Source organism: Hypanus sabinus, chromosome 13 (assembly GCF_030144855.1).
Source record: "Hypanus sabinus isolate sHypSab1 chromosome 13, sHypSab1.hap1, whole genome shotgun sequence".
In the NCBI taxonomy this organism is placed as follows: Eukaryota; Metazoa; Chordata; class Chondrichthyes; order Myliobatiformes; family Dasyatidae; genus Hypanus; species Hypanus sabinus.
This window is the reverse complement of record NC_082718.1, coordinates 766,175-789,150: the sequence shown is the minus strand read 5'-3', so window position 1 is coordinate 789,150 and position 22,976 is coordinate 766,175. Positions and strand designations below refer to the sequence as shown.

Sequence of the window (22,976 nt, the reverse complement as noted above, 5' to 3'; positions counted from 1 at the left end):
TAAGGAATCCTGCACAAGAACTCCCAAGTCCCTTTGCACCTCAGATTTTTGTATTTTCTCTCCATTTAGAAAATAATCAACCATTTCATTTCTTCTACCAAAGTGCATAACAATATACTATCTGACGCTGTATTCCATCTGCCACCTCTTTGCCCATTCGCTAAATCTGACTAAATCCTTATGTAGCCTCTCTACTTCCTCAAAACTACCTGCTCCTCCACCTGGCTTCACATTCTCTGCAAATTCTGAAATAAAGCCATCAAGTCCATTGCCCAAATCATTGACATATAATGTAAAAAGAATTGGTCCCAACACAGGCCCTTGTGGAACATGACTAATCATGGGCAGACAATCAGAAGAGACTCACAAACAAGAGAAAATCTGCAGATACTGGAAATCCAAGCAGCACACACAAAATGCTGGAGGAACTCAGCAGGCCAGGCAGCACCTATGTAATAGAGTACAGTTGACGTTTTGGGCTGAAACCTGTTGACTGTACTCTTTTCCATAGATGCTGCCTAGCCTGCTGAGTTCCTCCAGCACTTTGTGTGTGTTAATCTGAAGAGACTTCCTTTATTCCCACTCTTTGCCTTCTGCCAATCAGCTACTGCTTTATCCATGCTAGAATCTTTCCTGTAATAACATGAGTTCGTAGCTTGTTAAGCAGCTTCAAATGTGGCACCTTGTCAAAGGCCTTTGACCATAAGACAAAGGAGCAGGATTAGGCTATTCATCTCATCAAGCCTGCTCCATCATTCCACCATGGATGATCCTGGATCCCACTGTACGTCATACAGCTGCCTTCTCACCATAATGATCAATAAATGTGGACTGTGGCGGATTATAAAGGATTGAAGATTAAAGATTAGCTTTATTTGTCACAGTTCCATTGAAACATATAATGAAACATATCATTTTTGTCAAATCAAATTGGCAAGGATTGTCCTAGGATCACACTGAAAATGTTGCCTCATTTCCAGCACCAAGGTAGCATGCCTACAACTTACTGAACTTGACCCTAAGTGTTTACATCTTTAAACTTGGAGGAAACCAAAGCACCTGGTGGAAACCTACATGGTCATGGGGAAAATACACAAAAACCTTACAGGCAGCTGCAGGAATTCAACCCCGATTATTGATCACTGGCACTTAAAAATAATTGTCCTAACTACTATGCTACCATGCAGCCCTCATCAGTATACCATCAACTTGCTAAGAGCAGCTAGAGTATTTAGTAAAATACAGCACCTTCAATCCCTGCAGCACCTTCTTTGCCCTTATGAATTTTGCCTCTGTGGCACAACTTAACTCTTTGCTCTGTCTGCAGTTGTACCCAATCACTGGGTACAAGGATTTACAAAGAAGTTGCCTGATTGGGGAGCATGCCTTACAAGTGTAGGTTGAGTGAACTTGGCCTTTTCTCATTAGAGCGATGGCAGATGAGAGGTGTATAAGATGATGTGAGATATTTTAGATATGGCCCCTTGTGGCTAAAGGGATCAGTGAGTTAGATATGGCCCTTGTGGCTAAAAGGATCAGGAGGTATGGAGAGAAAGCAGGTACAGGATTCTGAGTTGGATGATCAGCCATGATCATACTAAATGGCGGTGCAGGCTCAAAGGGCCAAATGGCCTACTCCTGCACCTATTTTCTATGTTTCTATGTATTGATTGTGTGGATAGTCAGAGGCTTTTTCCCAGGGTTGAAATGGCTATCACGAGAGGGCACAGTTTTGAGGTGCTTGGTAATAGGTACAGAGGAGATGCCAGGGGTAAGTTTTTTTACAGAGAGTGGTGAGTGCATGGAATAGGCTGGCAGCGATGGTGGTGCAGGCGGATACGATAGGGTCTTTTAAGAGACTTCTGGATAGGTACATGGAGCTTAGAAAAATAGAGGGCTATGGGTAACCCTAGATAATTTCTAAAGTAAGTACATGTTTGGCACAGCATTGTGGGCCAAAGGACCTGTATTGTGCTGTAGGTTTTCTATGTTTCTATGTTTCAAATGGTCTTAGACAGATTAGGAGAATGGGCAAGAAAGTGGCAAATGAAATACAATGTTGGAAAATGCATGGTCATGCACTTTAGGAGTAGAAATAAATGTGCAGACTATTTTCTAAACAGGAAGAAAATCCAAAAATCAGAAATGAAAAGGGGCTTGGGGTTCTTGTGCAGAACATCCTTAAGGTTAACTTACTGGTAGAGTCAATAGTGAGGAAGGCAAATGCAAAGTTAGAATTCATTTCAAGAGGTCTGGCATATAAGAGCAGGGGTGTGATGCTGAGGCTTTGTAGGCACTGGTGAGGCCTCACTGTGAGTATTGTGAACAGTTTTGGGATCTTCACCTGAGAAAAGATGTGCTGACATTGGAGAGAGTTCAGAAGAGGTTCACACAGATGAATCCAGGAATAAAATGGTTATCATATGAGGAACGTTTGATAGCTTTGTGTCTGTACTCACTGGAATTCAGAAGGTTGAGGGGAGGATCTCATTGAAACCTTTCGAACGTTGAAAGGCTTAGACTGAGTAGATGTGGAAAGGATGCTTCCCATGGTGGGGGAAGTCCAGGACAAATGGGCACAGCCTCAAGATAGAGTGGCGTCCATTAAAAACAGAGATGGGGAGATATTTCTTTAGCCAGAGGGTGGTGAATTTGTGGAATTAATTGCCACAGGCAGCTGTGGCCTGGTCCTCGGGTGTCTTTAAGGCAGAGCTTGATATGTTCTTGATTGGACATGGCATCAAAGATTATGAGTAGAAGGCTGAGAAGCGGGGCTGAGGAAAGGGAAAAAGGATCAGCTATGATGGAATGGTAGAGCAGACTCGATGGACCAAATGGCCTCATTCTGCTCCTATGTCTTATGGTCTTACATCACAAGTCTAATGTCATGTATGACAATGAAGTAATATTTAAAATATTTTAATTACATTTCAATAGTTTAACAGTTATAGTTTTTATGTATAACAGAAACTTAGAAATAAAATGTAAAGGGCTTTTTTAGAAAAAAGTGGACATATTTTCCATACCCAAGGTTCAAATGGTTCAATTTATTTTCAGAGAATGTAAGCTTTATACTACCTGACAGGTCTCTTCCTCTCCTACTTCCCATACATTCAATGTGAGGTGGCTGCTATATTCTCTGAAATCAGTACACTAGCCATCATTCATTGGCATGAGAGGCCTACCAGCATGTGACTGACTGTATGAGAAGACAGAGGAAAGCAAATCCTGGAGATCACCCAGTATTTCATAAATTATAAGACATCGAATGTCATATAATCATTCAGCAATGCTGTTTGTTCAAAGCAGCCCCCTCCTCCATGTATTATACACTCAGTACCTAATAAAGTGGCCACTGAGTGTTAGTTCATAGCCTTCTGCTGCTGCAGGCCATCCACTTCAGGATTCAATGTACTGTATGTTCAGAGATGCTCTTCTGCACAGCATTTATAATGTGTGCCAGACCATTCTCCTCTGACCTCTCTCATTAACAAGGTGTTTTCAGCCACAGAACTGCTGCTCACTTGATGTTTTTGTTTCTTGGACCATTCTCTATAAACTCTAAAGACTGTTGTGCATGAAAATTCCAGGAGATCAGCAGTTTCAGAGATAGCTAAACCACTCCGTCTGGCACCAACAATCATTCCACCATCAAAGTCACTTAGATCACATGTCTTCCCCATTTTGATGTGTAAGGGTTTCTCTTTTATGCTACCTGCTAAGGCTAATAAAATTGCTTCTCTGTGGTATTACTAGTAATGTTAACTGCTGAGGTAATGGGTTCTCTGCAGTAGCATGTTTGGGTTATAACTAGAAATAACAGGACTTTGGAATTCAGTTGCTAACCAATGGGTGAGATGTTATTCTTTCTTGTTTCTGTGAAAGCTGTGGGTTTTTGCGGGCTTTGGGAAGAAGGTGCAAGGGGAATAAAGAGAGGAGACGCGACTTGAGGAGTCAGTGGGCTGTTTAAATAACTTCTGGGCGCCTTTTATTTTATATTTTGTTCTCTACTTGTCTCATAGTCAAAGTAAGAGTTATAAAATCTTACTTGTTTAACTGCATATTGTGTACTGTTTGTTATTTCAGGGTATTGATTTGACACAGGGGAGGGACACTTCACGCAGCATTGACCCAAACAACAGTTCTAAAGTTTGGCCGGGCAGGGAGTCATCGCCCCTGGGATCATGCCACCAGGCAAAATGAGTGTTACAGATCTTTGGTCTGAGCAACAACTGAACCTCTTGACCATGTCTGCATGCTTTTATGCATTAGGGTTGCTGCCACATGATAGGCTGATACTTGCATTAACAAGCTGGTGTACAGGTGCCTCTGATAAAGTGGCCACTGAGTGTACAGGAGCATGATGTAAATACTTCAATGTAACCTTTTCAAATACACACCATTCTGAATCCAGCACTTCATCAGTGGGTCAACATGGTCCATTTCTCCACCCAACAGCATGGTGGTGCAGTGTCATCCACAGGCTTTCAGTAGGGCCCTGCATCTCTGGTTATCATAAACTTGGCTTGAAAACCACTACACATGAGCAACATTTCTCTAAACTTTCCTGTATTATACTTAAGAGGCAAGGGGGACAATCCCTGTTAACATCACCATATCTAATATAATCTCATCTGCTGCCCTGCTACAACACTTCTCAGTAAATGCAGAAACCTTGTAGGTCAGTGTCCAAGTTTCACCCAGTACCTACTTGATGTGCTGGGGCCTACCAGACCCATCGACGGTCTTTGCTCCCCATCGTTGCTCCTGTTCTGAAATATCATTCTGAAATAGCAGAGAATACAAATAGCAATCAGTATACCATCTATAAATTTGCTGATGATACAACCACTGTTGGTAAAATCTCAGGTGGTGACGAGAGGGCGTAAAGGAGTGAGATATGCCAACTAGTGGAGTGGTGCCGCAGTTGAACTCAACATCAGGAAGACAAAAGAGCTGATTGTGGACTTGAGGAAGGGTAAGAGGAAGGAACATATACCAGTCTTCATAGAGGGATCAGAAGTGGGAGATTAAGCAGTTTTATGTTCCTGGGTAACCTGGTCCCAACATATTGATGCAGTTATAAAGAAGGCAAGACAGCAGCTATATTTCATTAGGAGTTTGAAGAGATTTGGCATGTCAACAAATACACCTAAAAACTTTTATAGTTGCACCATGGAGAGCATTCTGACAGGCTACATCACTGTCTGGTATGTGTTGGGGGTGGGGGGGGGGGGGGGGAGTGCTACTGCACAGGACTGAAAGAAGCTGCAGAGGGTTGTAAATCTAGTCAGCTCCATCTTGGGTACAAGCCTACAAAGTACCCAGGACATTTTAAGGGAGTGGTGACTCAGAAAAGCAGTGTCCATTTTTAAGGACCTCCAGCACCCAGGACATGCCCTTTTCTCACTGTTATCATTAGGTAAGCAGGTAGAGAAGCGTGAAGGCACACACTCAGCGATTCAGGAACAGCTTCTTCCCCCCTGACATCCGATTACTAAATGGATATTGAATCCTTGGATACTACCTCACTTTTTTAATATACAGTATTTCTTTTTTTTTGAACATTATTAAAATCTATTCAATATACATATACTGTAATTAATTTACTTGTTTATTAATTATTATTATTTTGTTTATTATTATTATTTTTCTCTTCTATATTATCTATTGCATTGAACTGCTGCTGCTAAGTTAACAAATTTCACGTCACATTCCAGTGATAATAAACCTGATTCTGATTCTGATTCTGAATACATCTGACAGTGAAGTAAACCTGTGCTTCAAGATACCATTCCTCCCTAGAATTCACTGGAATACATTCATTGGAGGAGCACTACTGATGTACTTCCACACAGTCAGTGAGATAGAACATAGTTCAAAGTAAATTTATTATCAAAGTACATATACGTTACCATATACAACCTCGAGATTAATTTTCTTGCGAGCATACTCAATAAATCCATTACAGAATAGAAACATAGAAAACCTACAGCACAATACAGGCCCTTCAGCCCACAAAGCTGTGCTGAACATGTCCTTATCTGAGAAATTACCTTTGGTTGCCCATAGACCTCTTTTTCTGAGCTCCATATGCCTGTCCACCACTGTTGCCGGCAGCCCATTTCCACACACTCACCACTCTCTGCGTAAAAAACTTACCCCTGATATCTCCTCTATACCTTCTTCCAAGCACCTTAAAACAGTGCCCTCTCGTGCTAGCCATTTCAGCCCTGGGAAAAAACCTCTGACTATTCACATGATCAATGCCTCTCATCATCTTATACATCTCTATCAGGTCACCTCTCATCCTCTGTCACTCCAATGAAAAAAGGCCGAGTTCGCCCAACTTATTCTCATAAGACATGCTCCCTAATCCAGACAACATTCTTGTAAATCTCCTCTGCAGCCTTTCTATGGTTTCCACATCCTTCCTACAGTGAGGCAACCAGAACTGAGCACAATACTCCAAGTGGGTTCTGACAAGGGCCCTATAAAGCTGCAACATTATCTCTCAGCTCCTAAACTCAATCACACGATTGATGAAGGCCAATGCAGCATATGTTTTCTTAACCACAGTGTCAACCAGCTTTGAGTGTCCTATGGACTCGGACCCCAAGAATAATAACCATAATAGAATAATGAAAGACCACACCAAGTTGGGCATTCAGCCAGTGTGTAAAAGACAACAAACTGGGCAAATCCAAAATGAAATAATAATGATCAATAAATAAGCAATAAATATCAAAAGTACGAGATGAAGATTCCTTTTAAAGTGAGTCCACAGGATGTGGGAACAGTTCAGTGATGGGGCAAGTGAAGTTATCCCCACTGGTTCAAGAGTCTGATAGCTAAGGGGTAATAGCTGTTCCTAAACCTGGTGGTGTGAGTTCTGAGGCTCCTGTACCTTCTTCCTACTGATGGATGCTGCTTTCCTGCGACAGTGCTCCGTGTAAATGTGCTCAACAGTGCGGAGGGCTTTGCCCATGATGGACTGGGCCATATCCACTATTCTTTGTAGGACATTGGTGTTTCCATATCAGGCTATGATGTTGTCAATACTATATACACCACCACATGTCTATAGAAGTTTGTCAAAGTCCAGTTAATGGAACAGTACTGCATTATCAGATGGGACTGTAAAGACAGTTTATACAGCACTGTCAGTGGGACAATACCAAATCAGCTGAGGGGAATGACTGAGGGAGTGCTGCACTGTAGGTGAGGCTGCACTGAGACAGTTCTGCACTATCGAAAGGGCAGGACTATTGCACAGTCAGTGGATGGTATGAAGAAAACATACATTCTCAACAGGTAAAGAGGAAGTGGAGCACCATCTGGAGAATATTAAGGACATGAAATTCTGTTAGATGAGCAATTGTGAAAGAAAAACACACGATTAGTGAGGTTGTATGAAGGGGAGTTCTGCAGTATCAGAGGGATGGTACAAAGAGTCTGCTGCACTATGAGATAAGCAAAAATGAGGGAGGGCTATCTTCTCAGAAGGGCAATACTAAAGGAGAAACATAACATCAGAGGAGCAACAAATCAAAAACATAAAAGATTCTACAGAATCTTGAGTAAAACAATAATGCAGGGGGTAAAGCAAGTTATGGATCATCTGTTGAGGGAGTGTTCATGAAGGCACTTGGCCTGAAATTTCAACTGTTTATTCCTTACTACAGATGCTGCCTGACTTGCTGAGTTTCTCCAGCATTTTGTGTGTGTTGGACAGAGGGGCAGTACTGAGGGAATGTCATACTGCTTAATGAGAAGACATGAAGGACCACCTCACTGTCAACGGGATAGCATCATGTTGTCAATCAAACTGACTTAGTTATTTTTTAGGTCTGTAGGAATGATTTTGTAACAGAGAGGGGCGTTAGAGGTCAGGATAGGATTTAGGGACATGAATGTGGGGGAGTTAGAGGTTAGGGCCTCTGCTCTGTTTTCTGTGTTTGAAAGCCAGTGAGATTGTCATGTGATGAAGGACATCATAGATGGATATCAGTCAGCAAATGCTGTGAATGAAGACAAGTGAGGATGAAGGTTGGTGCACCTCCCCACCCCCCAGATCAGCAAGTCCTCCCATGTCAGCAGGTTCTAGGTTCGGAGGCGGGCAGCACGAAAGCCAGTGAACACCCCCCACAACCCCCCCCCCCACCCCCACACACACACACACACATGCATGCGAGTAAGTGAGTCTAGAATCTGTGGTCACGAGTTTGGGGTCCTATCAACGGCAAGTACAGATTTTGAGGTCCCATTGTGTCCTGGGATTGTTACCCAGTATTAAAGCCTTAAGATTGATCAGAAGTCCAGAAGTAAGGCACAATGGCCAAAGCCCTGAGTCTGTGAGTCTATAAGTCCAGAAGGGAAGGTGGAAGTCAAAGATCTGCAAGTCTATGAGTTCACTGGATGCTGAGGCCCAGGGACAGCCTGTCCTGGGGTTGGAGGACTGTTTGTGTGTGTGAGCAGGTAGGTAGGCTGGAGGAAGGAAAGGGGCTTGTTTTGCTGTTGTTGTTTTGCTGCTGTTATTTTGTTGTTATTGTTGTTGCTTTGTTGTTCTGCTGAACATTATGGGCATGGTATACTGACTCATAGTACTGATTAGCATTGAGGCTGACAGTACTGATTAGAATGAGTCAACTAAATGTGTTGGAGACAGACTGCAAGTGTCACCATACATTCTGGTGCCAACGTAACATCAATGCTGATCAGTAATATCAGCATCTGAACCCTGTGCAGTTGTGGGACTTTACTGACTGGAGAATAATTTTGTCACATCAGCAACCCAGATGAGATTTATAGTCAAAGTCAATACTCATACCAGCACAGTACCTTTGTCTCTAAATGCCTTTACAATATTGGAATTGTACCTGATTCCATCACTACATCTGGCAGTGCATTTCAGACCCCAACTATTCTCTGTGTAAAAAACTTAACCCTAAGATTCCTGGTAAATCTCCTACCTCTCACTTTAAGCTTATGTCCTCTAGTTTTTTGATACGTCTCCTATAGGAAAAAGATTTTCACCAGTTATCCTAAAAATATAATATTATATACAGTACTTCTATCAGGTCACTGATCAACCTCCTTTGCTGCTGGCAAAACACCATCTCTAGTATCTTCCCATAACCAAAGTCTGTCAATTCAAACAACATCCTGGTGAAACTTAAACATGAGAAATTCCGCAGATCCTGGAAATCAGGACCAACGCAAACAAAATGCCGGAGGAACTCAGCAGGTCAGGTAGCATCTATGGAGGGGAATAAAGAGTCAATGTTTCGAGCAGAGACCCTTCTTCAGGACTAGAAAGAAAGACAGAAGAATCCAGAATAAAAAGGTGGGGGGGAAGGGGAATGAGGATAGCCAGAAGGTGAAGCCAGTTGGGTAGGAAAGGAAGGAATCTGACAGGAGAGGAAAGTGGACTATAGGAGAAAGAAAAGGAGGAAGGGATCCAGGGGAAGGTGAAAGGCAGGTGAGAAGAAATAAGAGGACAGAGTGGGGAATAGAAGAAAAGGGGAGAAGGAAGGAAACAATGTCTTCATCAGAAGCAGAAATCAATATTCATGCCATTGACAACACGAGTGAATCTGCAGATACTGGAAATAAATAAAAACACAAAATGCTGGCAGAACTCAGCAGGCCAGACAGCACCTATGGGAGGAGGTAGTGACGACGTTTCAGGCCAAAACCCTTCATCAGGAATGAAGTAACATGGGATGGTCGAGGGGGAATAAGAAGTGGGGGGATGGATGAAGTAGAGTCTCTATCTTTATACTGTATACCTCTATCCCCTACCAGGAAGGTCTCCAAGCTCTCCGCTTCTTCCTAGATTCCAGACCCAGCCAGTCACCCTCTACCACCACTCTTCTCCGCCTTGCAAGGTAGAGGGTGACTGGCTGGGTCTGGAATCTAGGAAGAAGCGGAGAGCTTGGAGACCTTCCTGGTAGGGGATAGAGGTATACAGTATATAGATAGAGGCTCTACTTTATCCCCCCTCGACCATCCCATGTTACTTCACTCCTGATGAAGGGTTTCGGCCTGAAACATCGTCACTACCTCCTCCCATAGATGCTGTCTGGCCTGCTGAGTTTTGCCAGCATTTTGTTTTTTTATTCATGCCATTGGGTTGGAGGCTACCCAGATGGAATATAAAGTGTTGCTCCTCCACCCTGAGGGTGGTCTCATCGTGGCACAAAGAAACTTTGGACTGACATTTCAGAATGGGAATGGGACTCAGAATTAAAACGTTTTGACACCGGGAATTTCCCCTTTTGATGGATGGAGTGGAGATACTCAATAAAGCATTCCCCCAATTTATGACGGGTCTCACCGATGTAGAGCAGGCTGTATTGGGAGCACTGAGAACAATAGATGACTTCAGCAGATTTGCCAGTGAAGCATTGCCTTACCTGAGAACGCTGAATGGAGGTAAGGAAGGAGATAAATGGGTAGGGGTAGCACTTTGGCCATTTTCAGGGATGGAACTCCTCTGGTGAAACTCCTCTGTTCTCTTTCCAGTGCAATCACTTTCTTCCTACAGTGTAGAACTGCACACAATGCTTCAGGTTATGCCAAATCAGCATTCTGTAAACATGCAGCATAATGTCCCAGCTCTTATATTCAATGCCCTGACCTACGAAGGCAAGCATCCCATATGCCTTCTTCAATACCCTATCCACTTGTTTTGCTGGTTTCATGGAACTATGGCCCAGACTGTTAGACCCCTCTGCTCATTGACACCCCTTTGTGATCAACCAGATACTACCCCTAAGTGACTTTCCAAATTACATCATCTCATACTCGTCACTCAACTTTCCAACTGATCTATCCTGCTGTAAATGTAGACAACTTTCCTTACAATCCAGAGCACTGCAAATTTTTGTGTCACCCACAAACTTACTAGTTCAAAGTCAATTTATTATCAAAGTATATATATGTTATCATATACTACCTTGAGATTCATTTTTCTTTGATGCAGAGAAACATAGAAACATAGAAAACCTACAGCACAATACAGGCCCTTTGGCCCACAATGCTATGCTGAACATGTCCTTACCTTAGAAATTACTTAGGGTTACCCATAGCCCTCTATTTTTCTATGCTCCATGTGACTAATGGTGTACCACAGGGATCAGTGCTGGGTCCATTGTTATTGTCATTGATATAGATGATCTGGATGATAATGTGGTAAACTGGATCAGCAAATTTGCTGATGATACAAAGATTGGAGGTGTAGTGGACAGTGAGGAAGGTTTTCAAAGCTTGCTGAGGGATCTGGACCAGCTGGAAAAATGGGCTGAAAAATGGCAGATGGAGTTTAATACAGACAAGTGTGAGGTATTGCACTTTGGAAGGAAAAAACAAGGTAGAGCATACAAGGTAAATGGTAGGGCACTGAGAAGTGCAGTAGAACAGAGGGATCTAGATACAAAATTTCCAGAACTGGTGTCACAGGTAGATAGGGTAGTAAAGAGAGCTTTTGGTACATTGGCCTTTATAAATCAAAGTATTGAGTATAAGAGTTGGAATGTTATGGTGAGGTTGTATACGGCATTGGTGAAGCCGAATTTGGAGTATTGTGTGCAGTTTTGGATGCCAAATTACATTTGTACAGGAAGGATATTAATAAGGTTGAAAGAGTGCAGAGAAGGTTTACAAGGATGTTGCCGGGACTTAAGAAACTGAGTTCCAGAGAAAGGTTGAATAGGTTAGGACTTTATTCCCTGGAGCGTAGAAGAATGAGGTATATAAAATTATGATGGGCACAGATAGAGTGAATGCAAGCAGGCTTTTTCCACTGAGGCTAGGGGAGGAAAAAACCAGAGGACATGGGTTAAGGGTGAAAGGGGAAAAGTTTAAAGGGAACATTGGGGGGGGTGGGGCTTCTTCACACAGAGAGTGTTGGGAGTGTGGAATGAGCCACCAGATGAAGTTGTAAATGTGGGCTCACTTTTAACATTTAAGGAAAACTTGGACAGGTACATGGATGAGAGGTGTATAGAGGCATATGGGCCAGGTGCAGGTCAGTGGGACTAGGCAGAAAAATCATTAGGCACAGCCAAGAAGGGCCAAAAGGCCTGCTTCTGTGCTATAATGTTCTATAGTTCTACGGTATCTGTCCAGGAGTCTCTTAAAAGAGCCTATCATATCCAGCTCCACCACCGTCGCCAGCAGTCCATTCCATGCACTCACCACTCTCTAAATAAAAAACTTACCCCTGTCCTATTCCAATCCCAAAAAAAAGTGTATTACTTGTTTAAGAAGACAGATTGCTTGTGTTCAAGACCAGTCTCATGGAGAGAGTTAGGTTTCTAAACCTTGAAAGAAAATACCAAAGAAGTAAAAATTGAATGCCAGAAAAACTCAGCAGGTCAGTCAACACTTGTGGAAAGAGTAACAAAGTTAATGCTTCAGGTTGAAAACCCTTCATCTGTTCTGACCTCACTGTACTCTTCTACCCAAAGATATTGCTTGACCTGATGAGTGCTTCCACCATTTCCCAGACTAAGTTCATTATGTTATTTTGGTTTCCATTTGCAAAGAAGAGGCCAAGCATGTAACAAAAAACAAACTGCTGGAGGGCCGGAATAGGTCAAGGCAGCATCTATAGGGGGAAATAATTATTTTCAATTGAGATCCTTCATCGAGTATGCCAGGCACCTAAGATTGCTCTGTGTGTGGCAAATCTCAAATGACACTTTTTTGTTATCTTCTGTACCCAGAACAGGAGGGCCAGCATTTCAGATGATAAGAAAGGACTGAGTGAGAAAAGGGGAGCAAGGGTTTAACAGGAGTGGAGTGAAAGACTGAGGGGCAGAATGAAATCTCTGGGCGATGTGAGATTAAGGGAAAGTGAGAGATCAAGGCACAGTGGCAGATCAAGGGGATGAAGGATACTGAAGGGTTAGAAACATAACATAGAACAATACAGCACAGTACAGGCCCTTTGGCCCACAATGCTGTGCTGACCCTTAAACCCTGCCTCCCACATAACCCTCCACCTTAAATTCCTCCATATACCTATTGAAGGAGATTGAGGATCTGAGTGAAATTCAGGAGATGAAGGAGATCAGGCAAAATCAAAGGGGAAAATAAAATTGGGTATAATGAATGAGGGGACTAAAAGGAAATGGCTGGAATGAGAGGGTGGAGTGAGTTGGAGACAGTCAGTGAAGAAGGATGAAGTGGGAAGAGGGAAAGGGAAACAAGTGGCAGGTGGATAGAGGCTGGGGAAATAAAGAGAGATGGGAGGAAGAGGAAGGGATGGGACACGGGGAGGGGATAGAGTAAAAGAGTGGGGTAGTGGGTTCTACCTCGATTTTGATGAATACAGTACTAATATATCTCAGCTTCACTGGGTAGAAAGGGAACTGTGAGTTGACCACTTCCTGTTCCTCAGTCTTACACTTCATATTTTAAACTCAGCATCGCTGCATCTGACGGGTTCACTAATGTTTGAGCCACATACTTTTAAACTTTTTTAGAATCTGCATTTAATACAAATATTCAACTAAATTTATTAAAGAACAAAGTTGTAATGTAATTTGACTTCAGATGCCAGTGCAACAGTAACAGATTAGAAATATTCCACTTGTTTTTGTTTAAAATATACATAAAAGGTCAAAAAAAATCAGGATCAATAGAAGGAGAAATCATGTTTCCTATTTGATTGCAATTAAGATAACCTTACAGGGTGAGCTTGTATTAAATGCTGAAATTTGTGTGTAGACAGATTAAGCGTGTATAGATCTTTACCACCATTCAGTGCCTTGGCCTGGAGTTAGCCAAGGCCAACTCCACAGAGATATCATCTTTCAGATATTGCAATGTCCAATCCCAATCTTGTTCTGGTTTACATCAATGGAAAAACCACAGGCATCATCCTGGCTGTAAAAATCGAACTCTCAAGCCACACATTCAATTCAGGTTCCCTCTAGTCTCTAGGTCTTAGTTTCTGTTTGCATAAAACAACTGAACAAGTTGAATAAGATTCAATGTAAAGAAATTGATACAGTTGGCTTATAAAAATACAGAATGGGATGAAATATTCTTGATAAACATCATTCAAGTACGAACTGAAAATTGTCTGGGTCACTTCAGTCTAGATTTTCTAACTAGAATGACAGACAGACATACTTTATTGATCCTGAGGAAAATTGGGTTTTGTTACCCAATGGGAAGTAAGGGTTTGAAGTTGAGAGACAAGCAGAGTACAGGCACCATCACTCAGTGCCCTCCAATGTGTGAATCTTTCTTCTGAGAAACACACACAAACTGTTGAAGGAACTCAGCAGGCTAGGCAGCGTCTATGGAAAATAGCACAGCTGATGTTTCAGGTCGAAACTCTTTGTCCTGCCGAAGGGTTTCAGCTCAAAATATTGTCTGTACTTTTTTCCATAGATGCTGTCTGGCCTGTTGAGCTCCTCCAGCATTTTGCGTGTGTTGCTCAGATTTCTAGCATCTGCAGATATTTTCTTGTTTGTAATTAGATTTCTTCAGAGAAAGTTCTTGGTCAATCTGAACAGACAAAAAAAAAGATTACTTACGACAAAGTCAGGATCTGTATCCCAATCATCTCCATCCTTCTCCTGCTCCACTTTAACATTATGGCCCACTGCTGCTTTCCACATCTCTGAGAGACAAAAAGATGCTTGAACAAGCAAGTCATCAATTTAGGACAGCTAGTTTTCCTATATTCTTTAGACACTCCACCATTTAATAAGCCCTATGCATGTAATCCCCTCACATTTTTCCACTTACACTGTATCCTACAATGGACTCTCCACACCCACTTCTCTCATAGCCCAATTACAGTTTATTCATGAAGACTTTGTATAACATTTGCTATCACCTTTTAGAGGTGGAGGTCATGGCTTCAATTTCCACAAAAAGTTGCTTACCAGTATTTGGTTTTCATTCTTGTTATCAGTTTTATTTGGCTGGTGCTTTGACTCTCCTCACTCCTAATGGTAATGGTTATTCCATGTGCCTCATGTCACATTATGGACATTCAACTGAACTATACATATAAGCTATCGTACATGTTTATTATTATTTTGTTTTTACTTGTGTTGTTCAGATCTGGAGTAACAATCATTGTATTTCTCCATTACACTTGTTTACTGGAAATAACATTAAACAATATTGAAACGTGCAATTAGTAATCGATTGCAATCTTGAGTAAGCCATGACTCTGGATGATTACAATAAACAGACCTAGCTTGCTAGTGGTTGGTCCTTTTGACCTCCAGCCTCAGCCCAAAGCCTCCCTTTCTTCCTCTAGTTTGATACTCAGATGGTCACTATTTCTCCCAGCCTTCCCCTTTTGTTTAAGCAAGACTATAGTCCCTGCTCCCAACAGAAATGCTGTGTGATCATACAGGAATCAAGTTTTGCCACTGCAAATCAACCTCCTCCTCATTTTTCCTGAGTGTTTCCAGTGAAGGAAGCCATTTTGCCCATCCAGCTCTCAGCTCTCCAAGGAAATCTGTTAATCCTCCATCACTGCTGCAACCCACAGCAAGGCAACCTCAGAGCTCCGTTCTCACAGAAGATACAGCTGATCCAGGCTGAGCCCAGAGTGCACCCCACTCCCACTTCCTGCTCTATCTCAGCCACAGGCTCCTTTCTCCAGTTCTGCGATGTGGCCCAATATTTCTTGATTCAAAAAAAACGTGCAATTTATTTCATCATTCCTGACTAAGGGTCTCGGCCTAAAACGTCGACAGTGCTTCTCCCTATAGTTGCTGCCTGGCCTGCTGTGTTCCACCAGCATTTTGTGCGTGCAATTTATTTGCTGTATTTCCGTTGCTCCCAGCACCAGCTCCCGGCCCACTCAAATTTATTTTCAGCTTAACTATCGTGCAAAGCTCAACAAATTGCAGAAGTGTTTGTTACTGGTTGATTGTGAAATTCTGACCCTTCCAGAATCAGTAAGCCTGCCACAGCCCTGAGCTTCTCATGCAACAGAAAGTGATCAACTTTTAAAACTGAAAATCATTCAAAGCAAAGACTGAGGTTCAAGTTCCTCTGACCACCCCAGTCTGCTAAGTGGGCAAACTTGGGGTTGGGGGTGGGGGCACCTGGGAGCCTCTTACTTCCATGTCTCATAGTTCACTGACAAATAATCCTGTTCGTATTAAGCCACTACTTTTGTATGTTTCTCTTTCCAACTTTGGTATTTTTGTTAATCAGAAAATGGAGTCTTTACACTGCATGTTTTATGAGCTGGTTATTGCAGAGAAACAGTCAGTTCAGTAACAGAATAATTTTGCAAACCAAACATTGATACTGTCTTCCAGATGTGGGTTTTTGCTGATAAAGTTGGCACTTAATGCCCATCTTTTTTTTGCCTTTGATCCAGCCTTTCTCCCTGAGCACCAGAATTAACATGCTGAAGATAGAGTCACAGAAACAAGTTCAATGGCCCACTTACCTCATGCTGAACTATTATTCTGCCTAGTCCCGTTGGACTACATCTGAAACATAGCCCTCCACAGTCGTCCCATCCATTTAGTTATCCAAATCTCTCTTGAATGCTGAAATAGAATCTGCATCCACCACTTCCATTGGCAGCCCATTCCATACTCTCACCATTTTCTAAGTAAAGAAGTTCCTCTCTCATGATCCCTTAAATATTTCACCTTTCACCCTTATGGTCTAAATCTATGACCACTAGTTCTTGTCTCACCCAACTTTAGTGGAAAAAGCCTGCTTGCATTTTATATATATGATCTTGGAGTATTGTGTGAAGTTTTGGGCTCCTTATTTTATAAAGGATATAGTGACATTGGAGAGGGTTCAGAATGATTCCAGGAATGAAAGGGTTATCGTATGAGGAACATCTGGCAGCTCTTGGGCTGTATTCCCTGAAGTTGAGGAGAATGAGGAGGAATCTGATAGAAACATTCCAAATATTAAAAGGTCTGAACAGATTAGATATGGCAAAGTTATTTCCCATGGTAGGGGAGTCTAGGACAAGACAGCATGACTTCAAGATTGAAGGATGTCCATTGGAACAGAGATGCAGAGAAATTACTTTAGTCAGGGGGTGGTAAATCTGTGGAATTTGTTGCCACGAGAGGCTATGGAGGCCAAGTCATTGGGTGTATTTAAGGTAAAGATAGATAGGTTCTTGATTAGCCAGGGCATCAAAGGGTATGGGGTGAAGGCAGGGGAGCAGGGATGACTGGAAGAACTGGAATCAGCCCTTGATTGAATGGTGGAGCAGACTCAATAAGCCAAATGGCCTACTTCTGCTCCTATATCTTATGGTCTTATTGTCTTAAATCTCCTCTTATTCTCCTATGCTTCAATGTGATTCCACAAATAGTCTTTAACTTGAATGATAGTAGTTTGGTATAATGTTGATGTTTTCAAGGCCACTCAAGGGAAAGTTACCAATCAGCATATGGCTAATAGCGGCATCTTTTTCCTGTCTAAAACGATCAACTCTGGCTCTCAGTTTGGCCAGGGTTGAACCAATCTTGTCTTCTCTCGCTGACAATTGGTTCAGCCCTGTTTCGGACTGAGTGGAATGGATCACTACAGGTGCTCTGATAAGCAGAGAATTTGTTAAAAATAAATGTACTTTGGCTGCTGAAGATAGTGTCAGAAGAGTTCTGTTGTGGTCAGAATCTTAAGTTAAAATGGCAGTCCAGGATCAATATGTTTAAGTCCAAAACAATCTGGCAGATCTTCTCTAAATGACCAATTCATATCCTTTTCAGTTCATTCCACTGTAGATAAAAGGGCTAACAGGTTAAGCCACTCTTCATAGCAATAATCCTTAATGCTGGCAACACAAACAGTGTGATGATTTTGTATCTTTCCCATAATGTCAGCCATGATTATCTATTACTTTATCTACAACCACTTAAACTCCTCAGTTAGATTCCAACCCATCTTCCAATTCCGGGCATCTGTAAACCCAACAATCCTCCAATGAATTTCAGCCTCCCAAGAATCTAGTATTCTATATTTAAACCTCCCAATGCCATAATGAGATTCCAGTCTGTAATTTATTCCTGACGTCTATTATTCAATGCATACTTCCACTAAACTCCTCAGTTAGATTCCAGCCTGTATCTCAGTCCTGGTATATGTTTCATCATGGATATCCAGATTTACTAAACTGTTCATCAGTATCACCCTCACACACTCCATTTCTCCCTTTAAAAGAGGCATTGTTTGGGCCTACCCAGCCCTATCTGATTGAACTTGTTCTGATATTAAGTAACTTCTCCTTTGACTTCACTCACTTCCTCCAGTGAAAGATGTTGCTAAGGAAACTGCAATTAGTTTGAACTTCACCTACATTTTGAGCAACATGCAGTATTCTTTGTTCCAGCCCAGCCAATACCTTCTATAACATTTTTCCAGCACTAGTGTCTGAATTGGTGCATTTTCCTGAGGAAACTGGCAGGTCAATGTTTCCTCTGAAGGGGGCCACCCCTTACAGTGTTAGTGTTAAGTGTTGGGCTCTGTTGGTTACTGCTTATCCCTATAGAAAAGGAATTCAGTATCCAGCTATCTAAAGCAGGAGTGACTGTGCCCATCTTGTGTCCTCTTTCCCTGCCAGCCTCACCCTCACCCTCACTATTTAGCTCTGTAGAACTCACCCTCCTTTGTGATTTCCCACTTTCACCTCTTTGATCTCAGCCCACTTCTTCAATTCTATTCTCCACCTCCAACCCCCACTCTCACCTACCAATCCTCCACCCTCACACACCAATCCCCTCATCCTCGCCACCAATCCACAGCCTAATAGAGCAACTTGTCCCCACCTTCACATACCAATCCACCACCCTCATTTACAATTCACTCACCAATCCCCACTCTCAGCCACCAATCTGCCATCCCCAGTCACCAACCCCCTTGAAAGCGAATCCATATGTTGTGGCATCAGTTTAGTGTTGAGGTGCATGAAGTTATCGACGCTGCTCCAGGAGTTGATGATTGAAGGGTAACAACTATTCATGAACCTGGTGGTGTGGGATCTAAGGCTCCTGTATCTCCTGCCTGATGGTAGCAGTAACTTTTGCTACAGCACCATCCCAAAGAAGGGCAGGAAACATACCAATCCTACATTTTCGTCCTTTTGCCATTGATGACCCAAAATTCTCCATAAGTCTCTTTCAATTTAAAAACAATCAGGATCTGATCTCTAGAATGGGGAAACCAAATGCAGATTAGTGATGCCTTCATCCAGCACTAACTGTCTGTTACTCTAATTGACCAATTTATTCCCATTCTGACCTCAACACTGCTCTCAACATTACTCTATTGAACCTCAACACAATCTCAAGGAACAGTACCGTCTTCTAATTTGGCACGGTTTAGCCTTGCAATCTTAATATTGGTTTCAACAACTTCATATATAGAATAGCAACTAGAGAGCAGCTACTGTAATCATCTTGCAAGGACCACCCCCTCTATGTCCCTTGGCTGATTATCTATATTTTTTGCATATATTCCTGTCTCCAGTAACCTGACCATTAATTGCAACCACACTTCACCCTATACAGGCTAAACCTTGCCTCAGTACTTGCATAAAGCCTACTAATTTCCAGCTATTTCCATTTAATTCAAGAAACAAAATTTGAAATGTTTATCCAATCAAACAAGAAAAAATTTGCAGATGCTGGAAATGCAAGCGACATATACCAAATGCTGGAGGAACTCAGCAGGCCAGGCAACATCTATGGAAAAGAGTAGTGGTGGCATTTCCGTCGAGACCCTTCAGCAGTGACTCAGCCCAAAATGTTGACTGTACTCTTTTCCATTTGAAATGTTTATTCTGGGTTTTTTTCCTCCTGGTCCATTATTTCTAGCCTTCTCACAATTCCAGATTTTGCACTTTGTGTTTAGCTGTTAATGTAATTATTATTCCACATATAAACATTATGTAGCTCTTGATCAGTTCCGTTATTTTACTTCAAAGTTTCCAAAAATTCATAAGGGAGATTACTGACAGTAATTCATTGCTAAATATCTACTAATTCATATACAAACTCCAAACCCCCTTGATCCGAATTGTTCTGGTATTCTCTCTTTGACGGGAGTTCGGTGAAACCCTCTCTCACTACTCAAAACGTTGACTGTACTCTTTTCCATAGACACTGCCTGGCCTGCTGAGTTCCTCCAGCATTTTGTGTGTGTTACTTGGATTCCTAGTATCTGCAGACTTTCTCGTTTGTTATTCCATTACTGCACTGGGAAGTCTCATTCGTCCAGGGATACCTAACCTGAACAAGTTTATCTTCCCTTGACATGAGTTCAGTGAAACCCTCTCTCACTACTCCCTCCCTGTGATCTCTGCTGCCCTCCAACTCCAATCCCCTTGTGCTTCTTCCTCCTTTCCCTCACCCTTCTAACTCCAACTCCTCATTTTTGTTCTCCAGTTCTGCTGAAGGGGTTTGGCCCAAAACGTAGATTGTACTCCAGCATTTAGTGTGCGTTGATTGGATTTCCTGCATCTGGGGATTTTTCTCTTGTTTGAGATTTTACAGATGCTGGAAATCCAGACAAATACACACAAAATGCTAGAGGAACTCAGCAGGTCAGGCAGCATCTATGGAAATAAACAAACCGTCGATATCTCCCAGATGACTATAATGCTGTATCTAGATCACCCACCGACCCCGAGGTACAACCACGCCTGGTCAGCTTGAAGTTCACAATCACTCTCGCTATCTATAACGGCAGCATACACAGAAGATACCTCCCCCAGTACCTCCTAACCTCTGTCTTGAAAGGCCTAGCTCGAATTGTTAGACCATGCAGCGGTGCCACTAAAGCATTCATAAAGCTTTCAGCATTTCTCCCTATCAAACATTAATTACCTTAATATTCTGAGAACTTTGCACTTTGTTTCTGCACGTCACACGATTCCAGTTCAGCCTAGATTGTTCACTCCAGGGTAGTTTATTCTACAAATACGTAGCCCCTCCCAATTCCTTCAGTAATAGCCGCGGTAATCTGAACATGAACCCCCAAACAATCGATCTCTCTCCTACTTCCTCGAACACCTCATTCAGATTCCGACACATTCCTCACTCACACCTCCTTTCTCACTTCCTAATTTCGGTAGTTTAATACAAATACTACTGGGACAGTCACAAATCTAGCCAAAGATTCTTTGTCTTAATTTCTTCCGGACACCGAGGGTATAAGCATTGCCAGCAGTACCCGATGTTCCTCGACTGTCTACCACGAGACTCAGGGCGACTAAGTATTCCTAGTTTAGAACGATGGTGTACACTTAGAGAACTTCAGGAAACTTACTTACCGGTGGTACGGGGTTGGGACAGGCTGTAAGTCCCTAGGCAAGGTCGCCACCTGTTCTAATAGAGGCTGTGCTTAAAAATCGCGATTTGACTTCAAACAGGAAGCGGCGAGAATCTCTTACAGGCAACAATTCAGTAAAGTTTACCAGAGCTCACGCACAGCAGGCGAGTCTTGGATTTTTTTTATATCGCGGCTGAGAATTCAACTGAATGAGAATCAGGAAACGGGGCGGGATCCTAGACCGGAATTGAAATTTGGAAAAGGTGTGGATCACAAGCCAAAACAGTACTGTATTTCGAAGGGCAGCTGGACAAGACGCAGTTCCTGAGGTACAACCACAGCTAGTCAGCTTGAAGTTCACAATCAATCTTGCTATCCATAAGGGGAATATATGCAGAAGATATCTCCCCCAGTACCTCCTAACCTCTCTCTTGAAAGGCCTATATCGAATTGTTAGACCATGCAGCTGTGCCACCAATGTAGTTTTACCCATTACTAGATTTGCCAGGGTTAGCATAATCAGTACCTGCATTCCCCAAAGCTTTCAGCATTTCTCCCTATCAAACATTACCTTAATATTCTGTGAACTTTGAGAAGCAAGTCACATGGGGTACTTCAAAATGCAAGAGCATTGGGAAAATCAGGTTGGTGTCAGATGACAAGAGAGGGAATTTGTTGAATGCCTTTGAAATAGTTTTTTAGAGCAGCTTGTCTTGAGCCTACTCAGGGAAAGGCTATCCGTATAATAATCCAGATATTATGAAGGAGCTTAAGGTAAAGGAACCCTTAAGAGACAGTGATCGTAATATGATTAAATGCATACTGCAGTTTCAGAGGGAGAAACACAAGTCACATGTATCGCAATGCAATAAAGGGAATTACAGAGGCATGAGGGAGGAGTTTGCCCAGGTGGATTAGAGGGGGATACTGGCAGGGATGACAGCAGAGCAGGGGTGGCTGAGTTTCTGGGAACGGTTCACAAGGTGCAGGATTGATATGTCCTACTGAAGAAGAAATTCTCAAATGGCAGGGATAGGCAACCATGACTGAAAAGGGAAGTTAAGGATTTCATAAAAGCCAAGGAAAGGGCATAGCAAAAGTAAGTCAATGATTGGGAAGTTTTTAAAATCCAACAAAAGGCAACTAAAAATGCCATAAGAAGTGAAAAGATGAAACATGAGGGCAAACTAGCCATAATATAAAGCAGGACACTAAAAGTTTTTTTCAGTTATACAAAGAATAAAAAGAAAGGGAAATTTCATATTGGACCACTGTAAATGATGTTGGTGAGGTAGGAGTGGGGGAAAAAGAAATGGCAGATGAACTTAATAAGTACTTTGCATCAGTCTTCACTATGGAAGACACTAGCAGTATGCCAGAGGTCCATAAGTGTCAGGAAGCAGGAGTGAGTGTCATTGCAATTACAAAGGAAAAGTGCTAGGCAAACTGGGAGGTCTTAAGGTGGATAAGTTACCTGGACCAGATGGACTACATCCCAGAGTCCTTAGTGAGATCGCTGAAGAGAAAGCAGGTGCAATGGTTATAAACTTTCAAGAATCACTTGACTGTGGCATGGTTCCAGAAGACTGAAACATTGCAAATGTCCCTTCACCCTTTAAGAAGGGGAGAAAAGTAAAAGAATGAAAATTATAGGCCACACACACAAAATGCTGGTGGAA

At 42.3% G+C, this 22,976-nt stretch overlaps 1 protein-coding gene across 7 annotated transcripts in view; it reads right to left on the bottom strand.

Annotated features, from left to right (window-relative positions):
* The window catches only part of LOC132403569 (src substrate cortactin-like), a 109,283-nt gene extending 87,441 nt beyond the window's left edge, over positions 1–21,842 (bottom strand). Inside the window, exons 1-3 of one of the 7 annotated variants that reach the window (XM_059986974.1) lie at positions 21,824–21,842; positions 14,556–14,641; positions 4,712–4,785 (exon numbers count right to left, since the gene is read on the bottom strand). In XM_059986974.1, the coding sequence (XP_059842957.1) occupies positions 4,712–4,785; positions 14,556–14,639 (158 nt within the window). In that variant the 5' untranslated portion in view covers positions 14,640–14,641; positions 21,824–21,842. Of the gene's footprint in view, positions 1–4,711; positions 4,786–14,555; positions 14,642–14,909; positions 16,042–16,444; positions 19,330–20,852; positions 20,987–21,298; positions 21,764–21,823 lie in introns of those variants that run through there. The other 6 variants (XM_059986970.1, XM_059986972.1, XM_059986971.1 and 3 more) reach the window with 6 other exon arrangements.
* Between the last annotated feature and the right edge of the window lie 1,134 nt (positions 21,843–22,976).